The sequence below is a fragment of the Prionailurus bengalensis genome, chromosome A3, assembly GCF_016509475.1.
Source record: "Prionailurus bengalensis isolate Pbe53 chromosome A3, Fcat_Pben_1.1_paternal_pri, whole genome shotgun sequence".
In the NCBI taxonomy this organism is placed as follows: domain Eukaryota; kingdom Metazoa; phylum Chordata; class Mammalia; order Carnivora; family Felidae; genus Prionailurus; species Prionailurus bengalensis.
This window is the reverse complement of record NC_057354.1, coordinates 100,414,886-100,436,135: the sequence shown is the minus strand read 5'-3', so window position 1 is coordinate 100,436,135 and position 21,250 is coordinate 100,414,886. Positions and strand designations below refer to the sequence as shown.

Here is a 21,250-nt window from a genome sequence, read left to right as displayed (position 1 = left end):
CTGCCCCTCCCCCGTTCACGCTCTGTCTCTCTCTGTCTCAAAAATAAATAAACGTTAAAAAAAAAATTAAAAAAAAAAAAATGCCCCCTAACACTTTATATTAAAAGACAAAGATTAATAAATACGGCAAGAAGCACAATCTTCTGGGCAGAAAGCTTTAAAAAGAATAAAATTTGTGATCATTTGACATAGAGTCAAATCTATGCACTTCCTGCATAGATTCCATCATTCTGTGCTGCCCTTGACATCCCTGTCCTACTAACCTGTTAATGGTATCCAGGTACGGGCAATGGCGGCTCCTCCGGTCCTCAGAATCCACGCGGCCATTCTTTGCTGAAAGGAAAATCATCACAGGCTGTGAAAATGGGAAACCAGTACTCACGGTGAACTACTAGTACAAAGAAACCCAGAAATGAGAAAAACTAAACAGGATGAGCTCCTACACAGGAGGCATGGCAATACACCAAAAAGCCCACTAATGGAACAAGTGCCAAATTGGGAGAACATATGTGAAACTCATAGAACCAAAAAACAATTCATTTGCAGATTACATAAAGAAATTGGTGAAACAATAAAAGACAACCCAACAGAAAATGAGGAAAATATCCTCAGCAACCAAGAAAATGCAAATTTCCCTGGACAATAATATACCACTTCATATCTACCATAGAAGGAAAGAAATAAAATCGGAAAATTCTAAGTGTTGGCAAATACATAGAGCAATTGAAATGTTCCTGTAACTGCTGGTGGGAATGTAAACTGTTACAACCTCTTGGAAAATAGTACAGCAAGATCAAAGCTGAAAATATGCAGAACTCTGACCCAGCAATCTCTACTTATAAACCTGAGAGAAACTTTCGCACATGTACACTGGAAGTGCTTAACTAAAAATATTTATAGCAGCATATCTGAAAGGGCCCAAATTGGAAACAAACCAAATACCCGCCACAAATAAAATAAATAAATGTATTCTGGTATCACCAATAGAACACTATGTAGCCATGAATATCTATTTGAATGAACCTCGAAAATATGGTTAGCAAAAAAAAAAAACAAAAACAAAAGGTAAATCAGAAGACCACATACATATGATTCCATTTACACCAAATACAAAATAAAACACAGTACTACTTAGGGATACATATACGAAGTAAAACTAAAAATACAGGGCGCCTGGGTGGCTCAGTCAATTAAGTGTCCAACTTCGGCACAGGTCATGATCTCGCAGTTCACAAGTTTGAGCCCTGCACTGGGCTCTGTGCTGACAGCTCAGAGCCTGCAGCCTGCTTCACATTCTATGTCTCCCTCTCTGTCCCTCCCCCACTTGTGCTGTCTCTCTCTCTTGAAAATTAACACAAAGAAACTTAAAAAATAAATAAAAGTAGAAATGAAAAAAAAATCAGGGGCGCCTGGGTGGCGCAGTCGGTTAAGCGTCCGACTTCAGCCAGGTCACGATCTCGCGGTCCGTGAGTTCGAGCCCCGCGTCGGGCTCTGGGCTGATGGCTCAGAGCCTGGAGCCTGTTTCCGATTCTGTGTCTCCCTCTGTCTCTGCCCCTCGCCCGTTCATGCTCTGTCTCTCTCTGTCCCAAAAATAAATAAACGTTGAAAAAAAAAATTAAAAAAAAAAAAAAGAAAAAAAAATCAAAATAGCACATAAGAGTATTCCAATATATAGAATAGCGAATTCCCAAACAAGGAAGGCAAATACAACTAGGAAGGGGCCTAAAGGACCTTCTAAGGTACTGGTTACATACCACTTCTTAAGCTGAATAGCATTAGGAGACAATTTTCCATAGGTCTCTCATGTTTCTGCCCATATTGTGACCAAAGGCACTGTCTGCCTCCGGACTATCTTGTCAAGAATATTTGTATAGCAAACAGCGTTAGAAGACAGAGAGTCTCCCTACAGAGCAAAGGGGAGGCAAATTCAGACTATTATGAAAGATTTAAGTTCTGTAAGCCCAGAGTTCCTCTCCAGTAAGGCCACCCACTGTGAGTATGTGTCCTCTTCATATTGCACTATGGGAAATGACACTATAGGAACTAGTCCCATCTTCATCAGCATCCAAAAACCTGTAGCAGGCTAATTAGGCAGCTTGCAAATAAAATCTCAAACACTTCACAGTTATTGACAAGTGGTAAATTTAAGGATGTAAATGTTCATTCTTCTTTATTTTTTTAATATATATTTTTAAATTTATTTATTGTTTAATTTACATCCAAGTTAGTTAGCGTATAGTGCAACAATGATTTCAGGAGTAGATTCCTTAATGCCCCTTACCCATTTAGCCCATCCCCCCTCCCACAACCCCTCCAGCAATCCTCATTTGTTCTCTATATTTAAGAGTCTCTTATGTTTTGTTCCCCTCCCTATTTTTATATTCTTTTTGCTTCCTTTCCCTTATGTTCATCTGTTTAGTATCTTAAATTCCTCATGAGTGAAGTCATATGTCTTTCTCTGACTGTAATTTCACTTAGCATAATACCCTCCAGTTCCATCCATGTTGTTGCAAATGTCAAGATTTCATTCTTTTTGATTGCCAAGTAATACTCCATTGTATATATATATACACACCACATCTTTATCCATTCATCCATCGATGGACATTTGGGCTCTTTCCATACCTTGGCTATTGTCAAAGGTGCTGCTATAAACATGGGGGTGCATGTGTCCCTTTGAAACAGCACACCTGTATCCCTTGGGTAAATACCTAGTAGAGCAATTGCTGAGTCGTAGGGTAGTTTTATTTTAATTTTTTGAGGAACCTCCATACTTTTCTCCAGAGTGGCTGCACCAGTCTGCATTCCCAACAACAATGCAAAAGAGATCCTCTTTCTCCACATCATCGCCAACATCTGTTTTTGCCTGAGTTGTTATCGTTAGCCATTCTGAAAGGTGTGACATGGTATCTCATAGTGGTTTTGATTTGTCTTTCCCTGATGATGAGTGATGTTGATTGAGCATTTTTTCATGTGTCTGTTTGCATTTTGGATGTCTTCTTTGAAGAAGTGTCTATTCGTGTCTTTTGCCCATTTCTTCACTAGATTATTTGTTTTTCGAGTGTTGTTTGATAAGTCCTTTATCGATTTTGGACACTAACCCTTTATGTGATATGTCATTTGCAAATATCTTCTCCCATTCTGTCAGTTGCCTTTTAGTTTTGCTAATTGTTTTCTTTGCTGTGCAGAAGCTTCTTATTTTGATGAGGTCCCAATAGTTCACTTTTGCTTTTGTTTCCCTTGTGTCCGGAGATGTCTTGAGTAAGAAGTTGCTGCGGCTGAGGTCAAAGAGGTTTTTGCCTGCTTTCTTCTCTAGGATTTTGATGGCTTCCTGTCTTACATTCAGGTCTTTCATCCATTTTGAGTTCATTTTTGTGTATGGTGTAAGAAAGTGGTACAGGTTCATTTTTCTGCATGTCACTGTCCAGTTTTCCCAGCACCATATGAAGAGACTGTCTTTATTCCATTGGATGTTCTTTCCTGCTTTGTCAAAGATTAGTTGGCCATAAGTTTGTGGGTCCATTTCTGGGTTCTCTATTCTGTTCCATTGATCAGAGTGTCTGCTTTTGTGTCAGTACCATCCTGTCTTGATGATTACAGCTTTGTAATACAGCCTGAAGTCTGAGAGTGTGATGCCTCGAGCTTCGGTTTTCTTTTTCAAGATTGCTTTGGCTAGTGGGGGTCTTTTCTGGTTCCATACAAATCTTAGGATTGTTTGTTCTAGCTCTGTGAAGAATGCTGGTGTTATTTTGATAGGGATTGCTCTTTCTTCTTTAAACTATAATTGTGCATTATATTCAATCCATCTTAGTACCTGTGATCTATTTCACCATAAAAATAAAAGGGAGTTGGGGTGGCGGGGGTGGGGGGGGGGGAAGACAAGCCAGAATAGCAACTGGGATTCTAGCCTGTTCCAAAGAAAATAATCTCCTTTATCACAACTAAGCAAGATACCTAAAAAACAATTTCTCTTCCAAAGAAAGGAAAAACAGAAGCTGATAAGGTATTTAAGAAGGGCAAAGAATGCCCTGAAATTATTAATTACTCAAAAATATTTATCAAGCACTTTCTATGAGTAAGGTGCTATTCTGGACAGGTGTATTTCTGTAATACAAAAATATGTCAAACAGAAGACTGTAAGAACTTTAAGAGTTAATGTTAAAATATAATCATATACAGATAACCAGGACCAGAAGGCAGAATTATAAAGTCTTGGAGAACTAGGAACTCCCCCCATGAATCCCACCCTTAGCATGTAAGTATAGTGATATATTCACCTGCTACTTCAGTAGGCTTTTACTAACTCTCCACAAAGCAAGTATATAGGAACAGGTTCAAGTCAGGAGTTTCAAGTTCAGTGAAGGAAATGTAATTGCAGTGAAAAGGGAAAGCTTCACAAGTGGTGGAAATGTACTTAACAACTGGTAGGATATCAACAAATTGGAAAAGGCAGCCCACTAAAAGGAAGCCAAGGATGGGTAAAGAGGTCTCTAGGAATCAGAGAGTGTCAGGCGAAGCAGGAATCCAGAGAAAGCTGGCAAAAGGCTGCAGTCATGGAAGGGAGTTAAGACTCACTAGCAGTTGTTAGAATGGCTCCCAAAGGTCACAGCCTCCAGAACTACCTCCACTAATTTTCATAGGGACAGCCACGTAAAACCCACTTTCCCAAACCACAGTGACTCAGTCCAGGTAAAGAATGGCAAAGCAGTGTGGCGGAGGTGCCCAGGGTTCAGGATCTTGACGCTACATGGTCACATTCCAGATACTACAACAGAACTCACAAATCAGGTGTTTGGTAAACACTGAAGGAGATAACATAATTTAGTAAGTGATTTTCCAGTTATTTACAAAAGTAATTAGCACAGCGCCTGGCACAAGTTAGGTATTCGATAATGGGCAGATGCCGTTATTTCTACTGTTGTTAAAACATCAAAGGTGCAGTTTTCACTAAGACTAGTGCTGTCCTCTTAAAACGCAGTGGAGGCCTGTCGCCGACAAGAGTGGAGGGTGAATGCCCCACCCCCACCCTCACTCCCAAGGAAAGGGAGTCGAGAGGAAAAGGAGAACGCAAGAGTGGAGCCCGCGCCCGGCCCAGCCCCGCGCACCTCGCACCTCCCGCTCAGGCTCGGAGTCCTCGTCGGCCTCGCGCTCCCGCTTCACTCGCACCGCCGGGACGACCGGCGTCGGGGCCTCGCGCGCGCTCACAGGCTCGACCTCCCGCTTCACACGCACTGGGCTGCCCCGGGAGCTCGGCGCCTCTGTCTCCCGCTCCCGATCTCGCTCCCGCTTGACGCGACCCGAGCTGCCCCTCGACTCGGACTCGCGCTTCCCGCGGGTGGAACCACGAGACTCACGCTTGGACCGGCCGGACATTGCCACTACCTGCCGGGTCGTTCTGCGCAAGCTCAAAGCACGCCAGAGCGCGCGGCAGGCACCCAATCAGGAGCGGCGCTGTTAGCCAGCCCAGGGCTCTCTACGAGTCCGCATTGTGGACACATTTCCCCTGGAGAAACTTCTGGGAAGTGCTGCACCTCTTGTGGTCCCTTTAGGTCTGGGCGGGGCCTGAGAACACCATGCGGGCCTACTGCCACCTTTCCCAAAATTTGCAGCTGACAGAGGGGGAACCTTTCATTGGTGTAGAAGCTGTTGGGGCGCCTCGGTGGTTCAGTCGGTTAAGCCTCTGACTCCCGATTTTGGCTCAGGTCATGATCCCACAGTGCTGGATGGAGCCCCACGGCGGGTTCTGCATGCTGAGAGCACAGAGCCTACTTGGGATTCTCTCCCTCTGTCTCTGCCCCTCCCGCCTCCAACTCCTGTGCTGCTGCTCTCTCCCTCAAAATAAATAAGTAAACATCAAAAAAAAAAAAAAAAAAAGACTAGAAAACCAGTCATGCATATTCTACAAGCGCTGAGTCCTTCTGTAGGGAGAGTTAAGACATGGGTAGGGTGGGCTCAGGAGCTTCGCCGGCTGGAAGGGGTGTCCCGGTCCCCAGCAGTCTTCCTGGGGCTGCCTGGTGGCGGGGTGCTGCTCTGTGCCCTGCCAGGGCACTTACCTCCTCACAACGTCTTTTGAGGTAGATGCTCTCAGTTACCTTGTTCACAAATGAGGAAACTGAGGCACCGGAGCTCAATAGCTGAGGTCACGCAACTGGCGACGGGAGTTTCACAGCATTTTATCACACAAAAAGCAAAGGAAGACTCCACACCGAACGCTGAGTGGAGTCAGCGTTTGTGTTTTTCTGAATTTTCTGATGCATCAGCAGTAAGCCTAAGTCCTGTTTCCTATTGCTAATTTCACAAAGAAAAGCCCCGACGGAGAGTGGAAGCCGCGCATGCCCCATCCCAGCACCCGCGCAGGCAACTCCGCGCGCCGGGCCGCTCGGCCCGGCAGGCTCTTTCGGGGCGGGTCCAGGGCCGGCGCCGGAAGTCGGGGTGCGAAGCTCGCCAGGCGGGAGGGCGGCCGTTGGGGCCGTTGATTCGCGGCGGCTCCGACCCCAAGGCTCCAGATGGAATCGACGCCGGATCCCGGGCCGGGACTCTGCTGCAAGCCGGGCGGGCGTCTGGACATGAGCCACGGCTTCGTGCACCACATCCGACGGAACCAACTCGCCCGGTACCGCCCCGCCCCGCCGCCGCCACCCCCAGCCTAGCTTGGCCCGGCAGTGTCTGACTCCCGCTCGGCTCCCCGCAGGGACGACTATGACAAGAAGGTGAAACAAGCAGCCAAGGAGAAGGCGAGGAGGCGGCACACGCCGGCGCCGACGCGGCCCCGAAAGCCCGACCTGCAGGTGTACCTGCCGCGACACCGAGGTGAGGCCGCCCACCCCGCCTGCCTCCTCCAGCCCGCGCGCTCTTTCGGCCCCCAGCCCTTTGCCTTTATGCACTCTTTTCTTTAAATGGAAAAAAACAAACAAACAAACAAACAAACAAACAAACAAAAAAACCACTTTTTATTCCCCAAGGCTCAGTTCATGTCGTCCCTTCCCGGAACCCCCACCTCGACGCTCCCCATTCTCCGCTCCCTGAATCTCCCTGAAAACAGGGAAGGCTCCATGGCCCCCAGTTAAGCATCACTATTACAGGAAATACATGGGAGCCGGCAAGAAGTTGTTTGTCTACTGGTTTGCCCACCTATACTTGAGAGTTCTCACTCCGTGACGGAGAGAAAGCTTGGCACAGCTGTACTTGACCAGGACATACTTGTGGAATGAAACTCAAAAGTCAGTATTTAAAATGGTTTTTTTCCTTAAAGAAAAACAATAAAAGCCATTTCTCAAGCTTCCCAGATACCTAGAGATAACAGTACCTAACTTGGCACTAGATTTGTTTAGCATTACTAATTTTGTTTAGCGTTAGATCTTGGGTATGTTCATTCCTTTAGTTTTCATGGGATATCATAAGTCGGAAACTATTATCATTTGTTTCACAGTGAGGAAAGAGGCACAGAGAGATTAAGTAACTTGCCCAAGATCTCAGAGCTAATAAATGGCAGAGCCTGTATTTGAACCCAGGCAGGGCTGTATCCACCTCTCCACTACTTTTCCTGCGAAGGTACATTGTATATCTACTATGTGACGTACATTGTATATCTACTGGGTGTGTGACAAGACTGCTGGCCCCAGAGCAAGGATACAAAGGTAAAGGCAACTACTGATTGGCAGCACACTTGATACATGCACACACATACAGGGTCCATAGGAAGATTGGGACTTTCTTTGTGGTATGTTTTCATGTTTCATACATGTGGGCAGGGGCTCCAACAGCCCTCCCCTCTTCCCTCTCACTGTGATTCATCCCTCCAGATGGCTCTACCCACCCAAGCAATCCAGACTGTGAGGAATCCGGTGAAAGCAGCAGTAGTGGCAGCTCCGAGCCAGAGCCTTCTGGCCATCAGCTCTTCTGTTTAGAATATGAGGCAGACAGCGGAGAGGTCACCTCAGTTATCGTGTATCAGGTATGCCTCGTGGAAGCAGCTGCAGCCTGAAGGTCCTGGGCCATGCTAGAAATCACTGCCAGAGCCTGAGCCACTGTTTTCCTCAGAGCCAGTGGGAATTGTCGGCTCCAGTTAGGAGCATAGACTGCTGGGCGATGTTTTGAGCACAACTCACGCCTGTCACACAGTGATTCTCAGCGGGCAACAGGGAGGGCATGTGGCCCCCAGGTGAAAATCACTATTACAGGGGACACCTGGGAAATGACAGGCACTGGCAAGAAGCTGTGAGTCAAATGGAGTTCTGTGAGAGTGTTGTCTGGGGACAGGGCAGGTCGCCTTTCCAGAAGAGGCCAGGCCCTGAGCTTCCCGACTCTTCCTCCACGTAGGACGATGATCCAGGAAGGGTGAGTGAGGAGGTGTCAGCACACACGCCTCTGGACCCCCCCCTGCGAGAGGCCCTCAAGTTGCGCATCCAGGAGGAGATTGCAAAGCGCCAGAGCCGACATTGACCAGACTGAAGGCATTCTCACCAGGCTGGATTCACTGCCCAGGGAGCTCACTCCTGGTTTGGGGGTGCCAAGACCAGTTTGAACTGATCTCGAGACACACACACACACACACCCCGACACACCCCAAGCTGACACATCCATAGGAATAAGGTCTTGCAGGGACAAGCCTGGCCACCTCCTTTGCAGCCATTCTTTCTTGTATCTTGGCCCATTTGACCAGCCTAGTATTCTGGAATTCAAAAATTTTGTTTGGCTAGCTTGGTGTCCTGGAAGCAGAGATTCCAGGGAGAACTGAGATTTGTAATAGCTTGTGCTAACATGCTGCTTTCTTACTGAGGTCAGATGCCATAGGACACCTAGCTGCTGCACTCCACCCAGCTCACTGAACTGTGTTTGTTGCTTCATGGTTCCTTTGTTCCTAGCTTCTGCTCACTTCCATCCACGTTTTCCTAGGTCTTTTTTTTTTTTTTTCAGCTGTTTCTTTGTTCTTTCCATTCTCTCCTCTTTTGGTCTCAGAATCCATGAGTTCCACCCTACCTCCCAATATGACTGTGCACCTCCCAACTGCTCAGGACTGTGGAGGTGGGGAGTTCTGCAGGTCTACCTTGTGGACAAGCTCTCCCACTTACTCTGATACCAGTGAAGTGGGAGATTTTCATTTTGCAGATTGCATGGCTTTTGCAGATTCCTCTCACACCCCCCTGCTTTGCACTGTCTAGATGGAGCTAGAAGATGATGGCAGAACTAAACTGCAGGGGTTCCCTGCAGCACAACCTGCCTTGGTTATGGCTACAGGATTCCAGTTTTCAGCCTCCCCAGCTGTGAACAGACCATCCTCTGCTCAGGCTAGAGAGGGATCAGCAAAACAAGCTTGAAACGACTCTCCCAATGTGATATAACAGTCTTGAATGTACATACAAAGGGAAATTCAACATAAGCAATAATTGCCTATTGGGAGCCGTAGTTGCACAAAAGAAGAAGAAGAAGAAGAGGAGGAGGAGGAAGAAGAAAAGGCCCAAAGGGCAGTAAAATGAGCTTCTTTCCTCTGCCCTTCCCCTGCCTCAGTCTTTTTCCTTTCCTATCTCCCAAGAGTAGATAAACTGAGATCCTTAGACTAAAGATCCTAGAAATATCACTGCTTTCACCTCAGTGAACATTCTCCCTAATGCAGGGTTAGGTTGAGATCTGAGAAGTCCACAAGACATCCTGTGCACTGCAGTTCCAAGCCACTTCAGATTTCCAGCAACTGACCTGACCTCAGTGACTTGAAGTATGGGGTTTAAGTGAGCCCATGAACACTAAGACTTCTTGAAACCAAAGTCCCCCTGCCCCGGGGGTTTCTCTACATCAGGGTCTCAAGATTAGTCTGGCCTTTCCATCTCAGCAGCTTTTCTCTTAAAGGACACCTGAGGGCACTGTTGGTTTGTGCCCTACACCCCTGAAAATCTACCGCCTCAGGAATGGGGCAAGGCAGCTACTTAAACTACATCATTAGAATCTAGCAAGCCACAGCTTGCAGTACCGGAGGAATTCTGGGAAGGTGAGTGAGGTGGATAAGTTAGGCCAGGGACCAGAAGGTTCCTGACCCACAGAGCTGGCCTAAGGTTAAATGCCTTAACTTGCCAGTCCTGGGCTCGGTTCTACTTTCAGAGGAGAAAGTCTGCCCTCGACTTAACTCAGCCTGGCTGGAAGTGCCTTTTGACTTCTAATGTTAACTACCCTCCAGAGCCTCCCAGGTCAGGGAGGCGGTGCCATACTCTATCCCCAATCTTCCTGCAGCTCAGAGGACTGGGGATTTTAGTCTTCCAGCTCTTCAACTGACCTTCCTACTTGGACATAGGATTTCACTGGAACTCTTAGGCTTCCTAGTCTGGAAATACTTTTTGCATCTGTCTTCTCACAACTGGATGGCCTATTTCACGGATTTATTACAGAATTTAGAAACAAGACCAGAAGAGGTTGGGGGCATGGCACCTGAAATTTTAGCCTCCATTCCTGTTTGTGAGAAGGGAAGTGTGTACCTATTGTGACCTTTTATGTGTTTGTCATGTAATCCTCACACTCTCAGGTAAGAGACTCACAGGAACTTCTTGTTTGTGAGCTTTTTTCTTGAGGCATTTTGCTTATCAAGTGCATATAAAATATTTTCCACCCAAGAAAGCATCCTAACTCTTAGCTAATTTAAGCAGCAGGACTAGAAACCACTAAGCCTGGTACTGAAATGAGAGGTTGTCCTCTAGGGGAGGCCTGTTGGTGATGCTGCTGCCACTGCTCCAGATGTGCCTGAAATGCTTCTCTGGTGATGGCCTTCTACCAGCTGACAGCCTTCTAGCTCAGGCTCTTTGCTTGTTGCCACCCCTCAGCGGGGCTCCACGATGGTACTGGCACCATCTAGTGTATTCACCAGACTTGCCTCCAGACATCTTCCGGCAGTTTTCAAAAATCAGTGCTTCGCCATCAAGGAGCATGTTCCAGAGCATTTCCCACGGGCTCTAGAGATGTCACAGAGAGGTCTGCCATGGCTATTTGGTACAGTGGCAACCATGTCGGACTAACTGGGGCTTTCTGGCAGGCTGCTTCAGAATCAATCCTAATTTGACTAGGTACGTTTTTGGCTGTCTAAAAAAAAAGTCTGGGAGCCTCATAGACCTATCTCACGCCCATGAATGTTCTTACCGAGGGTAGGCCTTGGAGTTTAAGGGTTTGTGTTTCCTGGGCCATGATGGCTGATATTATAAATAGAAGGAATCTGGAGTTTTTAGGGGCTTTCGGCTGTATAAGAGTAAACACTAGAGTTTGAGTTCTAGCCAGTTGGCAAGCATAGAAGTCTTTGAAGAATGTAATGGAAGAATGGAAAAGAAGAATGTAAAGCTTTTTGTACTGAGTGTAGGAGTCTGTGGAGCTTGGCCAGCCGGTAGGACCAATGTGGGCAATAACAAACACTTCTCCCTGTGGATGAGACTCTGAAAGGGGCATTCCACCTTCATGATCCACTCTGCAAGACACTGCCAACTAGAGATCAGCCCGTGGGGCTGGAAGAAACCGTTTGGGGTAGTGACTATCCAGCCTGCTGTGCATTTGCCAGGATGCGTGGATAGTAGAGTAGTGGATCCCCAGCCGGTTCCCAAGTGTAACTGAGGCCCTTGCATATAGGAAGAGGAAGGAGGGCAATTCTCTTCCTACCTCTGAGCCTTCTGGGAGAATCAGCATGGAATGTTGACAATTATTTGAAACATTTTAAGCCCCCTCATTGAATTCCTGCCCTGTCCCTGAGAAATCAGATGGCCAAGACGCCATAGGCACGTACCCCAAATTTCTCCAGTAGTTAGAGTGACGCTAGAAGTAAAAACCTGAGTAAATGGCTCCTTTGCCTTCTCAGTGCCACCAGATGAGAGGTTGGTTGCTCAACTGGTTGAGTTGTGGTGTTAAATGTGTAACAAGCCATCTGTTCTTCTGTTTCCTCATTTCCAATGTTTCTGCTGTGCGGATGGATTAATGAAGTGAAGTGTGCAAATTATTTGAAAATCCTGGAAGAAAGGTACTTTTCAAAAACAGTATTCTTTTTGAGCAATAAACTTAACTATTTTTACAGCACTGTTTTTGCCAAGAGTTTTGAAATCGCTTGTGTACATAAGAGAAGTACAGATTAAATGCCTGCCCTAAAGTCATTCAGCACCACCAAATCAGCACTTGAAATCTCATCTCTTGCTTTGCCTTGACTATTTTAAGAACTGTCCTGGTTGGAGCATAACAACTAGACTCACGTAGCATTAAAGCTAGAAGGGACTATTAAAGATGTCTGGTCCCACTTGTTTTCTGATAAGTGACTCCTCCCTACCGGCTACACACAAAGAGCCCTTCTGTCATAGGGAGTCCTGTCTTGGGGTAATTCTACTTTAGGGATTACTGAGATTGTCATATTAAGCCAAAATCTGTCTCGGTCACAGTTCTAGAGTGCTTGTCTTACCTCTACTTTACATGAGAACAGCCAGTTTAGGACCTAAGTAGCTTCTCAGGTCTTCCCATGATAACGGTTGGACAGCAACTCAAACCCAGCTCAACTGAGTGTAGTTAAGTGTTGACTAAGACTTGCAAAACTTCCAATGAGGTAGGAAATGCTGAGGTTTCACAGTACCGTTGGGCAGGTGAAAAGAAGGTGTCTGCTCCAATGGGAACACACCTGGGCAGGAAGGTGGTGCTTCTCTGTGAATTAGCAAGAGGCACCTCTGTATTCTGGGGCACAGAACAGACTGTGGGCCAGAAAGTGGACTGTATTTTATACCCCACTAGTCCATTCAGCGAGTGATTTCATTGTACAGTGATTTCTCTGCACAGCCATACTTACTGGCCCTGCTCTAACTACTTGTCCTGCTGCAATTCAGAAAAGGGCTCTCCCACAGATTTCCTGTTTCTATTTTTACCTTCCACTGGGTCAAAAAAAAGGTTGCTCCTTCAAGCCCTTTCCCAGTATATCTCCATTTTCCCCACAGTACAGGGCCCCTGTTTCTGCACATTACCTTCAACTCACCAGTGCTGCCACACCTAAGCTTCCCCTGTTCCTGGCAGCCTGGGCCTCTATTCCCTGTGGGTATGTGAAAAAGAAGTATTCCCACTCTTTTTTTTTTTTTATCATGAAAAGAATGTCCAGGAAGGCACCCTTGGCCTGTACATTTTGGTGAAGCCAATGGTAATTTATTCCCACGCTATCCTGTTTCCTCTTCCCAGATTGCTCTGGGTCTCCAGCCTGCCTCTCTTACCAACACCTGGCCATGTGTGACCATAGATATCCACAGATCTCTGTGGCCTTGTTTCGAGTAAGCGCTCATCAGTCGGGAAACATGACACTGACAGTACTTTGTGTACTTGTACCTTGAAAATAAAAAGTATCTGGGGGCGCCTGGATGGGCCAGTCGGTTGGGCGTCCAACTTCAGCTCAGGTCATGATCTCAGCGGTCCCAAGTTCGAGCCCCGCATCAGGCTCTGTGCTGACAGCTCGGAGCCTGCAGCCTGTTTCGGATTCTGTGTCTCCCTCTCTGTCTCTGCCCTTCCCACACTCCTACTCTGTCTCTCTCAAAAATAAACATTAAAAAAAAAAAAGTATCTGATGAAAGTAGCCCTCCTCCAGGGTTTGCTGGGCGGAGGGGAAGCATAAGCCAAATCCAAGGCGCTTGAAACTTAACAGCCAAGGTTTTGTGCTCGCTTCTCCGCGGACCCACCTCGCCCAGAACAGAGAGGCAGGCCCGGCCACATTGAGGGAGGCTCCCGAAAGTCTCACAGCCGGACAGTCCAGGCTGCAAAAATGTGCCCAGCGGCGAAGGGAGGCTTCCACCAGCCTTGTACGCGATGGCAATCACAGCGATGCAGCCCCGGAACTTCCCGCCTCCCGAAGCTTCCACCGCAGGAACAGGGTACGCGGGACTATCGGCATCTCGGAGTCAGAGCCTCCACCCGAGTCCCATGGCTCAGCCCTCGGCGCTCAGGTCCCCCGAAGTCGGGGCGCCATCCACGCTTGCACCGCAGCGCGGGCGCGGGGGCTCGGGAGTTGTAGTCTCCGGCCCGGCGCGGGGCGGCGCGGACTCCACGTCCCGGCGGGCGGCGCGGCGCTGCCCGGGCGACAGGGGCGGGGCCGCTCGGCCCTTTAAACCTTCCAGGGCTGCTCCGAGGGCCGCAGCCAGAGACCATACCAAGCGTGGCCGAGCAGGGAGCGGAGGCGGCGGGGCGCTCCAGGGAGGTGCGTACTGGGCCACTGGGGAGGCTCGAGTCCCCGGCTCCTGGGGCGCTTTCCGTGCGCCCACGCGGGCGGGGGCCGAGCCGCGCTTCCTGCGCGAACCCACCTCTCCCCCGGGGCGCCGGCGGTCAGGTGGTTGCCTGCGCGTGGCTGCCGCTCCGCCGGGACCGGCACCCGCTCTCAGGCTCTCCTCGGCGCGGCCCCCTCGACTGCCCTAACCGCACCCTTCCCCCAGCCCGGTCCCGCAGGCGAGGGAGCGCGACTCCCTCCCCAGATGTTACGGCCCCGCCTGAGTGCCTGGGCCCACCGGTGGCTTTCGGGTGGAACGCGGAGGCCCCCGGGGGATGCCAGAAGGTGTCCACGTGTTGGCGTGGGCTCAGCCCAAAATGTAGGCCCTCAGAGCCCCAGCAGAAGCTGTGAATCAGGTGTGGACCACCTTCTGCCCACCACCGGCCTTGGCCAGTCACTGGACCCTGGACTTTGACCTGTCTCTCTCCACCAGGCCTGGGCCGCTGATGGTTTTGGCGAAGTACCCTAAGGTAGCTGGGCCGGCCCCCTCTTTCCCACCTACCTCTTGCCCTTCCCCCCACACCACCACCACCCTGGCTCCCCTCCCTCATGACCGCCTGGATCCTCCTTCCTGTCAGCTTGTCAGCATTCTCTATCACTGGCCTATGGACTGTGTGAGTAAATAGAGGGAAGGGGGAAGACAACGGGGGACAGAATGGGCCCATGCTGAGGAGGATAGGGCCCAGCCAGGACCCAACAGGAGCTTCATGGCACACACAGAGCCCCTTGTCCTGTGCAGGCTCTGGGGTGGTACCCAGGATCACTCTAGCTGTCTCCAAAGCCTGGCCTGGTGCCTGGGCACAGAACTACTTCGGGCGAGCTGGCACCGCCGCTGTCCAGTATGACGACCCTGACATACTTCTAGCCAGGGACACCCCAAGGTCCTCTAGTTTGAGGCCATGCTATTCTGATGTGGTGTCAGTTCTCAGGCCACCCCAACTTGAGTCCCCAACAAGGACAATGAGGCTGAATGGGGCCAGAATCAAGAGAGAAGAGTCAGTAGGGGGGAAAGCTGGGCTGGGAGGGTCACGGGTGTGAGGTGACAGTTCTGCTCCCGCAGGTATGCCATGGCCGTGATGAACCGCCACGCATGCCCTGTGGAGAACTGGTATGGCGCACTCTGCAGACAGCCTCCCTCTAAAGCTCCCTTCATCTCTGCTCCCTCTTGGGTCGGGGCTGTTGTGAGCAAGCCAGTTGGAGACCCTGGCCCTCACTGCTCTTAGCTGACACTGGCAATGCCTGCCCCTCCCCAGGCATGACTTCAAGCCCATCCACCTATTTCCCACCATCCCTTCACCCCTTTGGCATCTGTCTCAGGCCAGTTCAGGGAGGTGGGCTCTCCTGACCCTGCCAAGAGAATACTGGGAGGGTAGTCTCTGAGAAGCCGGAGGGTACAGGCTGGGAGAACCCTTTCCCCCAGTCTACTCTCTGTCCTGCCTGCCAGGTCCTACAACGAATCCTGCTCTCCTGACCCCGCTGAACAAGGGGGCCCCAAGACTTGCTGCACCCTGGATGATGTCCCCCTCATCAGGTAAGGCCTGGACTCTGGGCAGGTAAGGGAGACCCCAGCCCCTCAAACCCCTATCCCTGGGTCTCAGAAATAGTAAGTATATTAAAAGCACTTAATAACACTACTACTTGCCAATCACTGTGTGCCAGGCCCTGTGCTGAATGCTTTACGCGCAGAACACCGTTTAATCCTCCTGACATTGAGGCAGCTATCATTCTCACTGTTTTATAGGCAAGGAAACAGACTGTTATGTCATCCGTCCAGGTCACACAGCTAGTAAGTGGAGGCACCTGGATTTAAGCTGAAGCCCTCTGATTGCCCAGCCCAGTTCTGGCCCAAGGAAAGCCAGACTGGCCGCAGACCTTGACAGTCTCAGGGAGTCCAAGGAGTCTTGGGCTCTGCCCAGCAATCCTGGGCACTCCCTTACCCATCACACACATGTGCTCTGCTTTGGGGGAGGACCCAGCCTGCAGCCAGTTGTTTATAGAACACAACTGGCCCTTCTCCTAAATCAGTGGCTTGCTGCTAAGGAACAGGCACGGTTAAAGCAAGAGACAGATGGGCCAGAATGGGGGTGCTAGTGCTCCTGCTCCTCTCTCACTCTGTCCTTGCCCCCCCCTCCCCCTCAGCAAGTGTGGCACATATCCCCCAGAGAGCTGCCTCTTCAGCCTCATTGGCAACATGGGTGCTTTCATGGGTGAGTTGTGCCCTCAGCCCCCCCTAGCCAGCCCAGCCCAATCCAACCCACTCCCCCACCCCCCTCCCAGAAGGGCCCAGGAAGCCCTTGCCTAGTGCGGCCCACCCCACCAAGGGCTAAGGCAAGAGGAGTCACGTCTCTCCTGTTCTTGAACAAGGGCCAAAGTGTCTCACACAGCCACCCTGCTGGCTGGAGGCTGAGGACACCCAGTTCACCACCTGCCCTTCTATTCCCTTTTGGCCCTCAGACCAGAGTGGGGGGCAGGGGCAGAGGCCGGGGCAGTTGGTGGGCTGGCTGGGCCAGGCTGGGGTGGGAGGAGAGCACCAGTGCTGGCCCCACCTGTGCTGTCTTCCCCCAGTGGCTCTGATCTGCCTGCTGCGCTACGGGCAGCTCCTGGAGCAGAGTCGTCATTCCTGGGTCAACACCACAACACTCATCACAGGCTGCACCAACGCTGCGGGCCTCGTGGTGGTCGGCAACTTCCAGGTGTGCCCGCCTGCCTGCCTCTTGAACTTTCATGAATGGGTGCCCTCAGTCCCCTGAAGGTTGCCCCAAGCTACAGACACAGCCCTACAAGGCTGAGGGTGGGGATGGGGGGTCTGAGAGGGAAAGGGGATGGGGGTGGAGGAGGTAGGGCTGCTTCACAGATGGGTGCTCTCTCCGGACCAGGTGGATCATGCTAAGTCTCTGCACTACATCGGAACTGGTGTGGCCTTCTCCGCCGGGCTGCTCTTTGTCTGCCTGCACTGTGCCCTCTGCTACCACGGGGCCACAGCCCCCCAGGACCTGGCTATGGCCTACGTGCGGATTGTGCTGGCAGCCATCGCCTTTGTCACCCTGATCCTCAGTATCCTTCCAGGACAGGGCAGCCAGGAACTAATCCTCTAGCTCAGCCTTTCTCCACCCAAGACCCGGGGTGGGGGGCATTGGAGGGTTGGGGGAGAGCTTGGTACACATATATCCAGAAAATACTGCCCAGTGTGGTTTCCTACTTACCCTTCCAGGAGGTGAGACCTGGCTCTTGGCCCCAGCCTAGTTATCTATCTAGGAAGGTAGGAGTGTCAACAGGCTTCCACACATCCTACTGAACATTTCCTTAGCCCCATTCCAGGTGCGGTCTTCTTTATGCACGAGAGCTCTCAGCTGCAGCATGGGGCAGCCCTGTGCGAGTGGGTGTTTGTCATTGACATCCTCATTTTCTACGGCACTTTCAGCTATGAGTTCGGAGCAGTGTCGTCAGAGACGCTGGTGGCTGCGCTGCAGCCTGCCCCTGGCCGGGCCGCCAAGTCCTCTGGGAGCGGTCGCACCTCCACTCACCTCACCTGTGCCCCCGAAAGCATCGCCATGATCTGAGGTCTGGGGAGGGTGGCCGGGCCAACCTCACCAGCTCCCCACCTCATAACTTTGCATTTATTTTGTACCAAAAACGGTTTTGAGAAAGTGTTGTCGGGATATAGGCTTCCTTGCTGCTGGAGCAGTGGCCATCCCACACCCACCCGTGCCACGGAGGAACAGGCCCGGCAGGTGCCTGGGCTGCACACAACCTACTCCCTTACTCTGCACTGTTGTTTTTATGTTCAAAGGTCACATATTCTTATTTCACCCAGCCAGCCCTTCAGGTGCCTTCTACTCCCCAGTGCCGAAGCCAAACCACTGGGGTTTCCTGCTGCAGGAATTGGGGGCTGGGAACAGCAAGGATAGAATTTGGGGTGGAGGGATAGGCACTCCTTAGACTGTGGGAAGGCCCACTTTGGGGCCCACTGAGCTGCACTGGGATTCTTCACTCTGCCCTTTTCTTTCTTTCGGGCAAATAACACAGCAGAACCATGTGGGTATTTTAGTACTTTTATATATATATATACATATATATATATATATGTCTATATATATATATATATCTATTAAAAGAATTCTAATTTGCATGTTTGTAGTCTGTTCTGAAGAGTCAAGAGAGAGACTAACCCAGGATGGCTTTCCCTAGGCAAAGGATGGGCAAAATCCCCTGCCCCCAGAGAGAGTCCTGAGTGGCCACTGCTCTTTGAGAACAGGGCTGCCAAGAATAAAGACTGCCAGGTGCTATCCAAATACCCCTCAAGGGCCTGAAACCCTTTCTAGGACTTTAAACAGTCTAAAGAACTGACCTGATCCTTTTTCTACTCAAGAGTGTGGTTTGAAGTTTGCTTCCTCAGTAGGTAATACTGGGGTGGGGCAGAGGTGGGGGCGGAGGGAATCCACGGAGCAACTTCAAACTGATAGGAGCAGTTTTCACAATGAAGCTAAAGAAAGCCTGTGGGATTCCAAGACTTACTAAAAATTGCAGGGGAGAGAGATGTAGGCTCTCTTTTTTTTCTTTACCATCTGTAAGTAACTATTGGATGCCAGACCCTGACACATTTTGCTTTCCAACAATGAATGCACAGGCCCAAGCCCTGGCTGATCTACTAGCCAGGTTTTTTTTTTTTTTTTTTTTTTTTTTTTTTTTTTTTTTTTTTTTTTTAAATTTTTTTTTTCAATGTTTATTTATTTTTGGGACAGAGAGAGACAGAGCATGAACGGGGGAGGGGCAGAGAGAGAGGGAGACACAGAATCGGAAACAGGCTCCAGGCTCTGAGCCATCAGCCCAGAGCCTGACGCGGGGCTCGAACTCCCAGACCGCGAGATCATGACCTGGCTGAAGTCGGACACTTAATCGACTGCGCCACCCAGGTGCCCCTCTACTAGCCAGGTTTTTGACCTGGGCTCCACTTCTCAGGCCGGACTGAGCAGTGTGTACACTTAACAGGAAGGGACACACAGCCTGGTGCTTTCTGCGGTTCAGGACCACCTTCCCCAACAGCAGTAGGGACCTCATGGAGGGTACGGAACCCCTGCCCAGGCTTGTGAGCAATGCAGTGCAGGGTGGGTAAAGAAAATTTTAATGAGGATTTGAGGTGCAAGAGAAAGATGTGGAGGACTGGTACTCAGCCCCAGGCACCTCATGTGTACATGGCTCCGTGGAGGTTCTCAAGTCGGTGCTTTTGCTGCTGCTTGCGAGCCTGAAGGAAAGAGAGCACAATGGGCATGAGCCATATGTGAAGGCCTGTGGGTGGAGCAATGGGACAGCTATCATGGAGCTATCACTGTTTTCAGGCTCCTAGCATGTGCATTGCCAAGGCTCTTGCCCCTCACCAGAGTCACCAGGAAGACGACAAGAGCCAAGGACCCTGAGGCCTACCCAGACCTGCTAAGGTAGGAAATGAGAACAAAAGGACAGCGACTGGGGGGCCCCATTACCACCCTCTCCACTTACCACCAGCCCCTACCTTATCTCGTCTATGTTCCTCGTAAGTGTCATCATCAGTGGGCAGCTCATGGCGGCACAAGGGGCAGGAATTTGTCTGAGGAAAGGAGGACAGTGTTCCAGCCCAAGTCTGGTATTCATAAGTTAATATTCGTCCCCTGCTCCCAATACCCACCCCTACCCCTCTCCCTTTTCTGATCCCCTAACAGTTCATAAACAGAACTTGAGAGGCTTGAGAACTGGGCCCAGGGCAAGTGAGGGCTGAGAAAAAGGAAGTAGTACCTTGCTTAGCCAGGGCAGAATGCAGCTGGAATGGAAGAGGTGATGGCAAGGCATCTCAATGGCAGTCTCCTCCTCCTCAAATTCCAAAAGACACACGGGGCACTTGAGCTCTTTAGGAGGGAGTGCTGATCAGGAGAGCCGCTACAGGCCCTACCTCCCAGCTCCCACTCTTCAAGGACATTCTTGCCCCAACCTGACCTGGAAAACTGAAGGGCCAGACCAGTCTAGCTTGGGAGGGAGTGGGTCTGACAAACCTGCCCCAAACAGTGGAAAGAATTAGTGTTCTCACCGGCCTGAGAGCCCCTGATGACTCTCCTAGGAAGGTTCTCAACCACAGCTTTGGCAGCAGGTGGAGGCAGGTGATGTTCCCAATCTACTACCAACCCCAAGTCTTCAAAGTCCATCCTATTGAAAAGTGACCTGGGAAGAACGGCGCATGGTCAGAACCACAGAAAACCATACTTTCTCTATGCTCCAACAGCCCACTAGGCATTATAGCAAATAAATGCCCTGCAGCTAGTACCCTGCAGAAGTGCTCACTAGATAAAAAGCACAGTGGGAAGTGGTTTACAGCTGCTATAAGACAACCCCAGGCATGCAAGCAGTTTAGTCCCATTTTACACATGAGGCAACAGGCTTAGAAGTTACTCAGGCTATGTAGGAATGACCTGGTAAAGCCAGATTCCCAGTGGCAGCGCTGGCTGCCGTGCTTGGTGTTCCTAACTAATGCACCTACTCACACCCACACGGCCCTTCCCTTACCCCCATCACCCATATTCTCCCTCACCTGCTACAACCGGCTGCCTTCCCGCTCCCTACTCCCCCTACTCTCCAGTTACAGTCTTTCCCACAATCTCTTTGCCCGGCCCGTCTATGGATGATCCAAATTATTGATCTCCCTCGAATCTCGTCTCTGGACTAACTCTCCAGATTACTCATCCTTCCTCCTCAGAATGGAGGCCCTATATAATCAGCCTTCTCCAGCCAGCCCCAGCCCAGAAACCTGCTGCCTGCGCCCCCACCTCCCAGCATCGCGTACCCACCTTGCGAGCTCCAGCAGCATATTGGTTCGGGCCTGCTGCTCGGAATCCAACGGCTCGCAGTCGTGTTCATCGAAATAGGACGCCATCGCAGCGGTGCTGTCTCACACAGCCCTCGAACCCCGCTGGACTGCGGCCCCGTGGCACTGGCCAATAAATTGCCGAGCTGAGAGAGGAAGACCAATCAGAGCACCCGAAAGGC

General features: G+C 50.3%; 4 protein-coding genes across 7 annotated transcripts in view; 2 read left to right on the top strand and 2 right to left on the bottom strand.

Moving 5' to 3' along the window:
- The window catches only part of USP39 (ubiquitin specific peptidase 39), a 34,371-nt gene extending 28,958 nt beyond the window's left edge, over positions 1-5,413 (bottom strand). Inside the window, exons 1-2 of the mRNA XM_043603863.1 lie at positions 5,106-5,413; positions 264-333 (exon numbers count right to left, since the gene is read on the bottom strand). Coding sequence (XP_043459798.1) covers positions 264-333; positions 5,106-5,373 — 338 coding nt within the window. The 5' untranslated portion in view covers positions 5,374-5,413. The remainder of the gene's footprint in view (positions 1-263; positions 334-5,105) is intronic.
- Positions 5,414-6,405: 992 nt separating this feature from the next.
- CA3H2orf68 (chromosome A3 C2orf68 homolog) lies at positions 6,406-12,036 on the top strand. The gene is made up of 4 exons (XM_043603871.1): positions 6,406-6,613; positions 6,692-6,810; positions 7,803-7,954; positions 8,320-12,036. Exons 1-4 carry the CDS (start codon positions 6,507-6,509, stop codon positions 8,440-8,442), a joined length of 501 nt encoding a protein of 166 aa, XP_043459806.1. The 5' UTR covers positions 6,406-6,506; the 3' UTR covers positions 8,443-12,036.
- A 2,019-nt stretch (positions 12,037-14,055) lies between these two features.
- TMEM150A (transmembrane protein 150A) lies at positions 14,056-18,368 on the top strand. Of its 4 annotated transcripts, none has more exons than XM_043603867.1 (8): positions 14,056-14,173; positions 14,673-14,709; positions 15,300-15,347; positions 15,684-15,770; positions 16,379-16,446; positions 16,805-16,932; positions 17,116-17,293; positions 17,558-18,368. In XM_043603867.1, the coding sequence occupies exons 3-8, from the start codon at positions 15,307-15,309 to the stop codon at positions 17,797-17,799; spliced, it is 744 nt and encodes a 247-aa protein (XP_043459802.1). In that variant the 5' UTR covers positions 14,056-14,173; positions 14,673-14,709; positions 15,300-15,306; the 3' UTR covers positions 17,800-18,368. The 4 variants fall into 4 exon arrangements, with proteins under 4 accessions (XP_043459802.1, XP_043459800.1, XP_043459803.1 ...); XM_043603865.1 differs by having other exon boundaries at positions 14,057-14,173; positions 14,673-14,853; XM_043603868.1 differs by lacking the exon at positions 14,056-14,173 and adding an exon at positions 14,206-14,595.
- Positions 18,369-19,338: 970 nt separating this feature from the next.
- RNF181 (ring finger protein 181) lies at positions 19,339-21,194 on the bottom strand. The gene is made up of 5 exons (XM_043603875.1): positions 21,052-21,194; positions 20,298-20,428; positions 20,009-20,118; positions 19,749-19,823; positions 19,339-19,481 (listed from the first exon to the last, which is right to left on the bottom strand). The coding sequence occupies exons 1-5, from the start codon at positions 21,135-21,137 to the stop codon at positions 19,422-19,424; spliced, it is 462 nt and encodes a 153-aa protein (XP_043459810.1). The 5' UTR covers positions 21,138-21,194; the 3' UTR covers positions 19,339-19,421.
- Between the last annotated feature and the right edge of the window lie 56 nt (positions 21,195-21,250).

Coding starts and splice junctions, on each gene's coding strand:
- CA3H2orf68 (XM_043603871.1), top strand. CDS start 6,507: ATGGAATCGACGCCGGATCCCGGGCCGGGACTCTGCTGCAAGCCGGGC. Junction 6,811..7,802: donor GTACCTGCCGCGACACCGAG/GTGAGGCCGCCC, acceptor TCATCCCTCCAG/ATGGCTCTACCCACCCAAGC. Junction 7,955..8,319: donor CCTCAGTTATCGTGTATCAG/GTATGCCTCGTG, acceptor TCCTCCACGTAG/GACGATGATCCAGGAAGGGT.
- TMEM150A (XM_043603865.1), top strand. CDS start 14,789: ATGACCGCCTGGATCCTCCTTCCTGTCAGCTTGTCAGCATTCTCTATC. Junction 14,854..15,299: donor ATCACTGGCCTATGGACTGT/GTGAGTAAATAG, acceptor CTGCTCCCGCAG/GTATGCCATGGCCGTGATGA. Junction 15,348..15,683: donor GCATGCCCTGTGGAGAACTG/GTATGGCGCACT, acceptor CCTGCCTGCCAG/GTCCTACAACGAATCCTGCT.
- RNF181 (XM_043603875.1), bottom strand. CDS start 21,137: ATGGCGTCCTATTTCGATGAACACGACTGCGAGCCGTTGGATTCCGAG. Junction 20,119..20,297: donor CATCAGGGGCTCTCAGGCCG/GTGAGAACACTA, acceptor TCCCTCCTAAAG/AGCTCAAGTGCCCCGTGTGT. Junction 19,824..20,008: donor TTCTGCCCTGGCTAAGCAAG/GTACTACTTCCT, acceptor TCCTTTCCTCAG/ACAAATTCCTGCCCCTTGTG.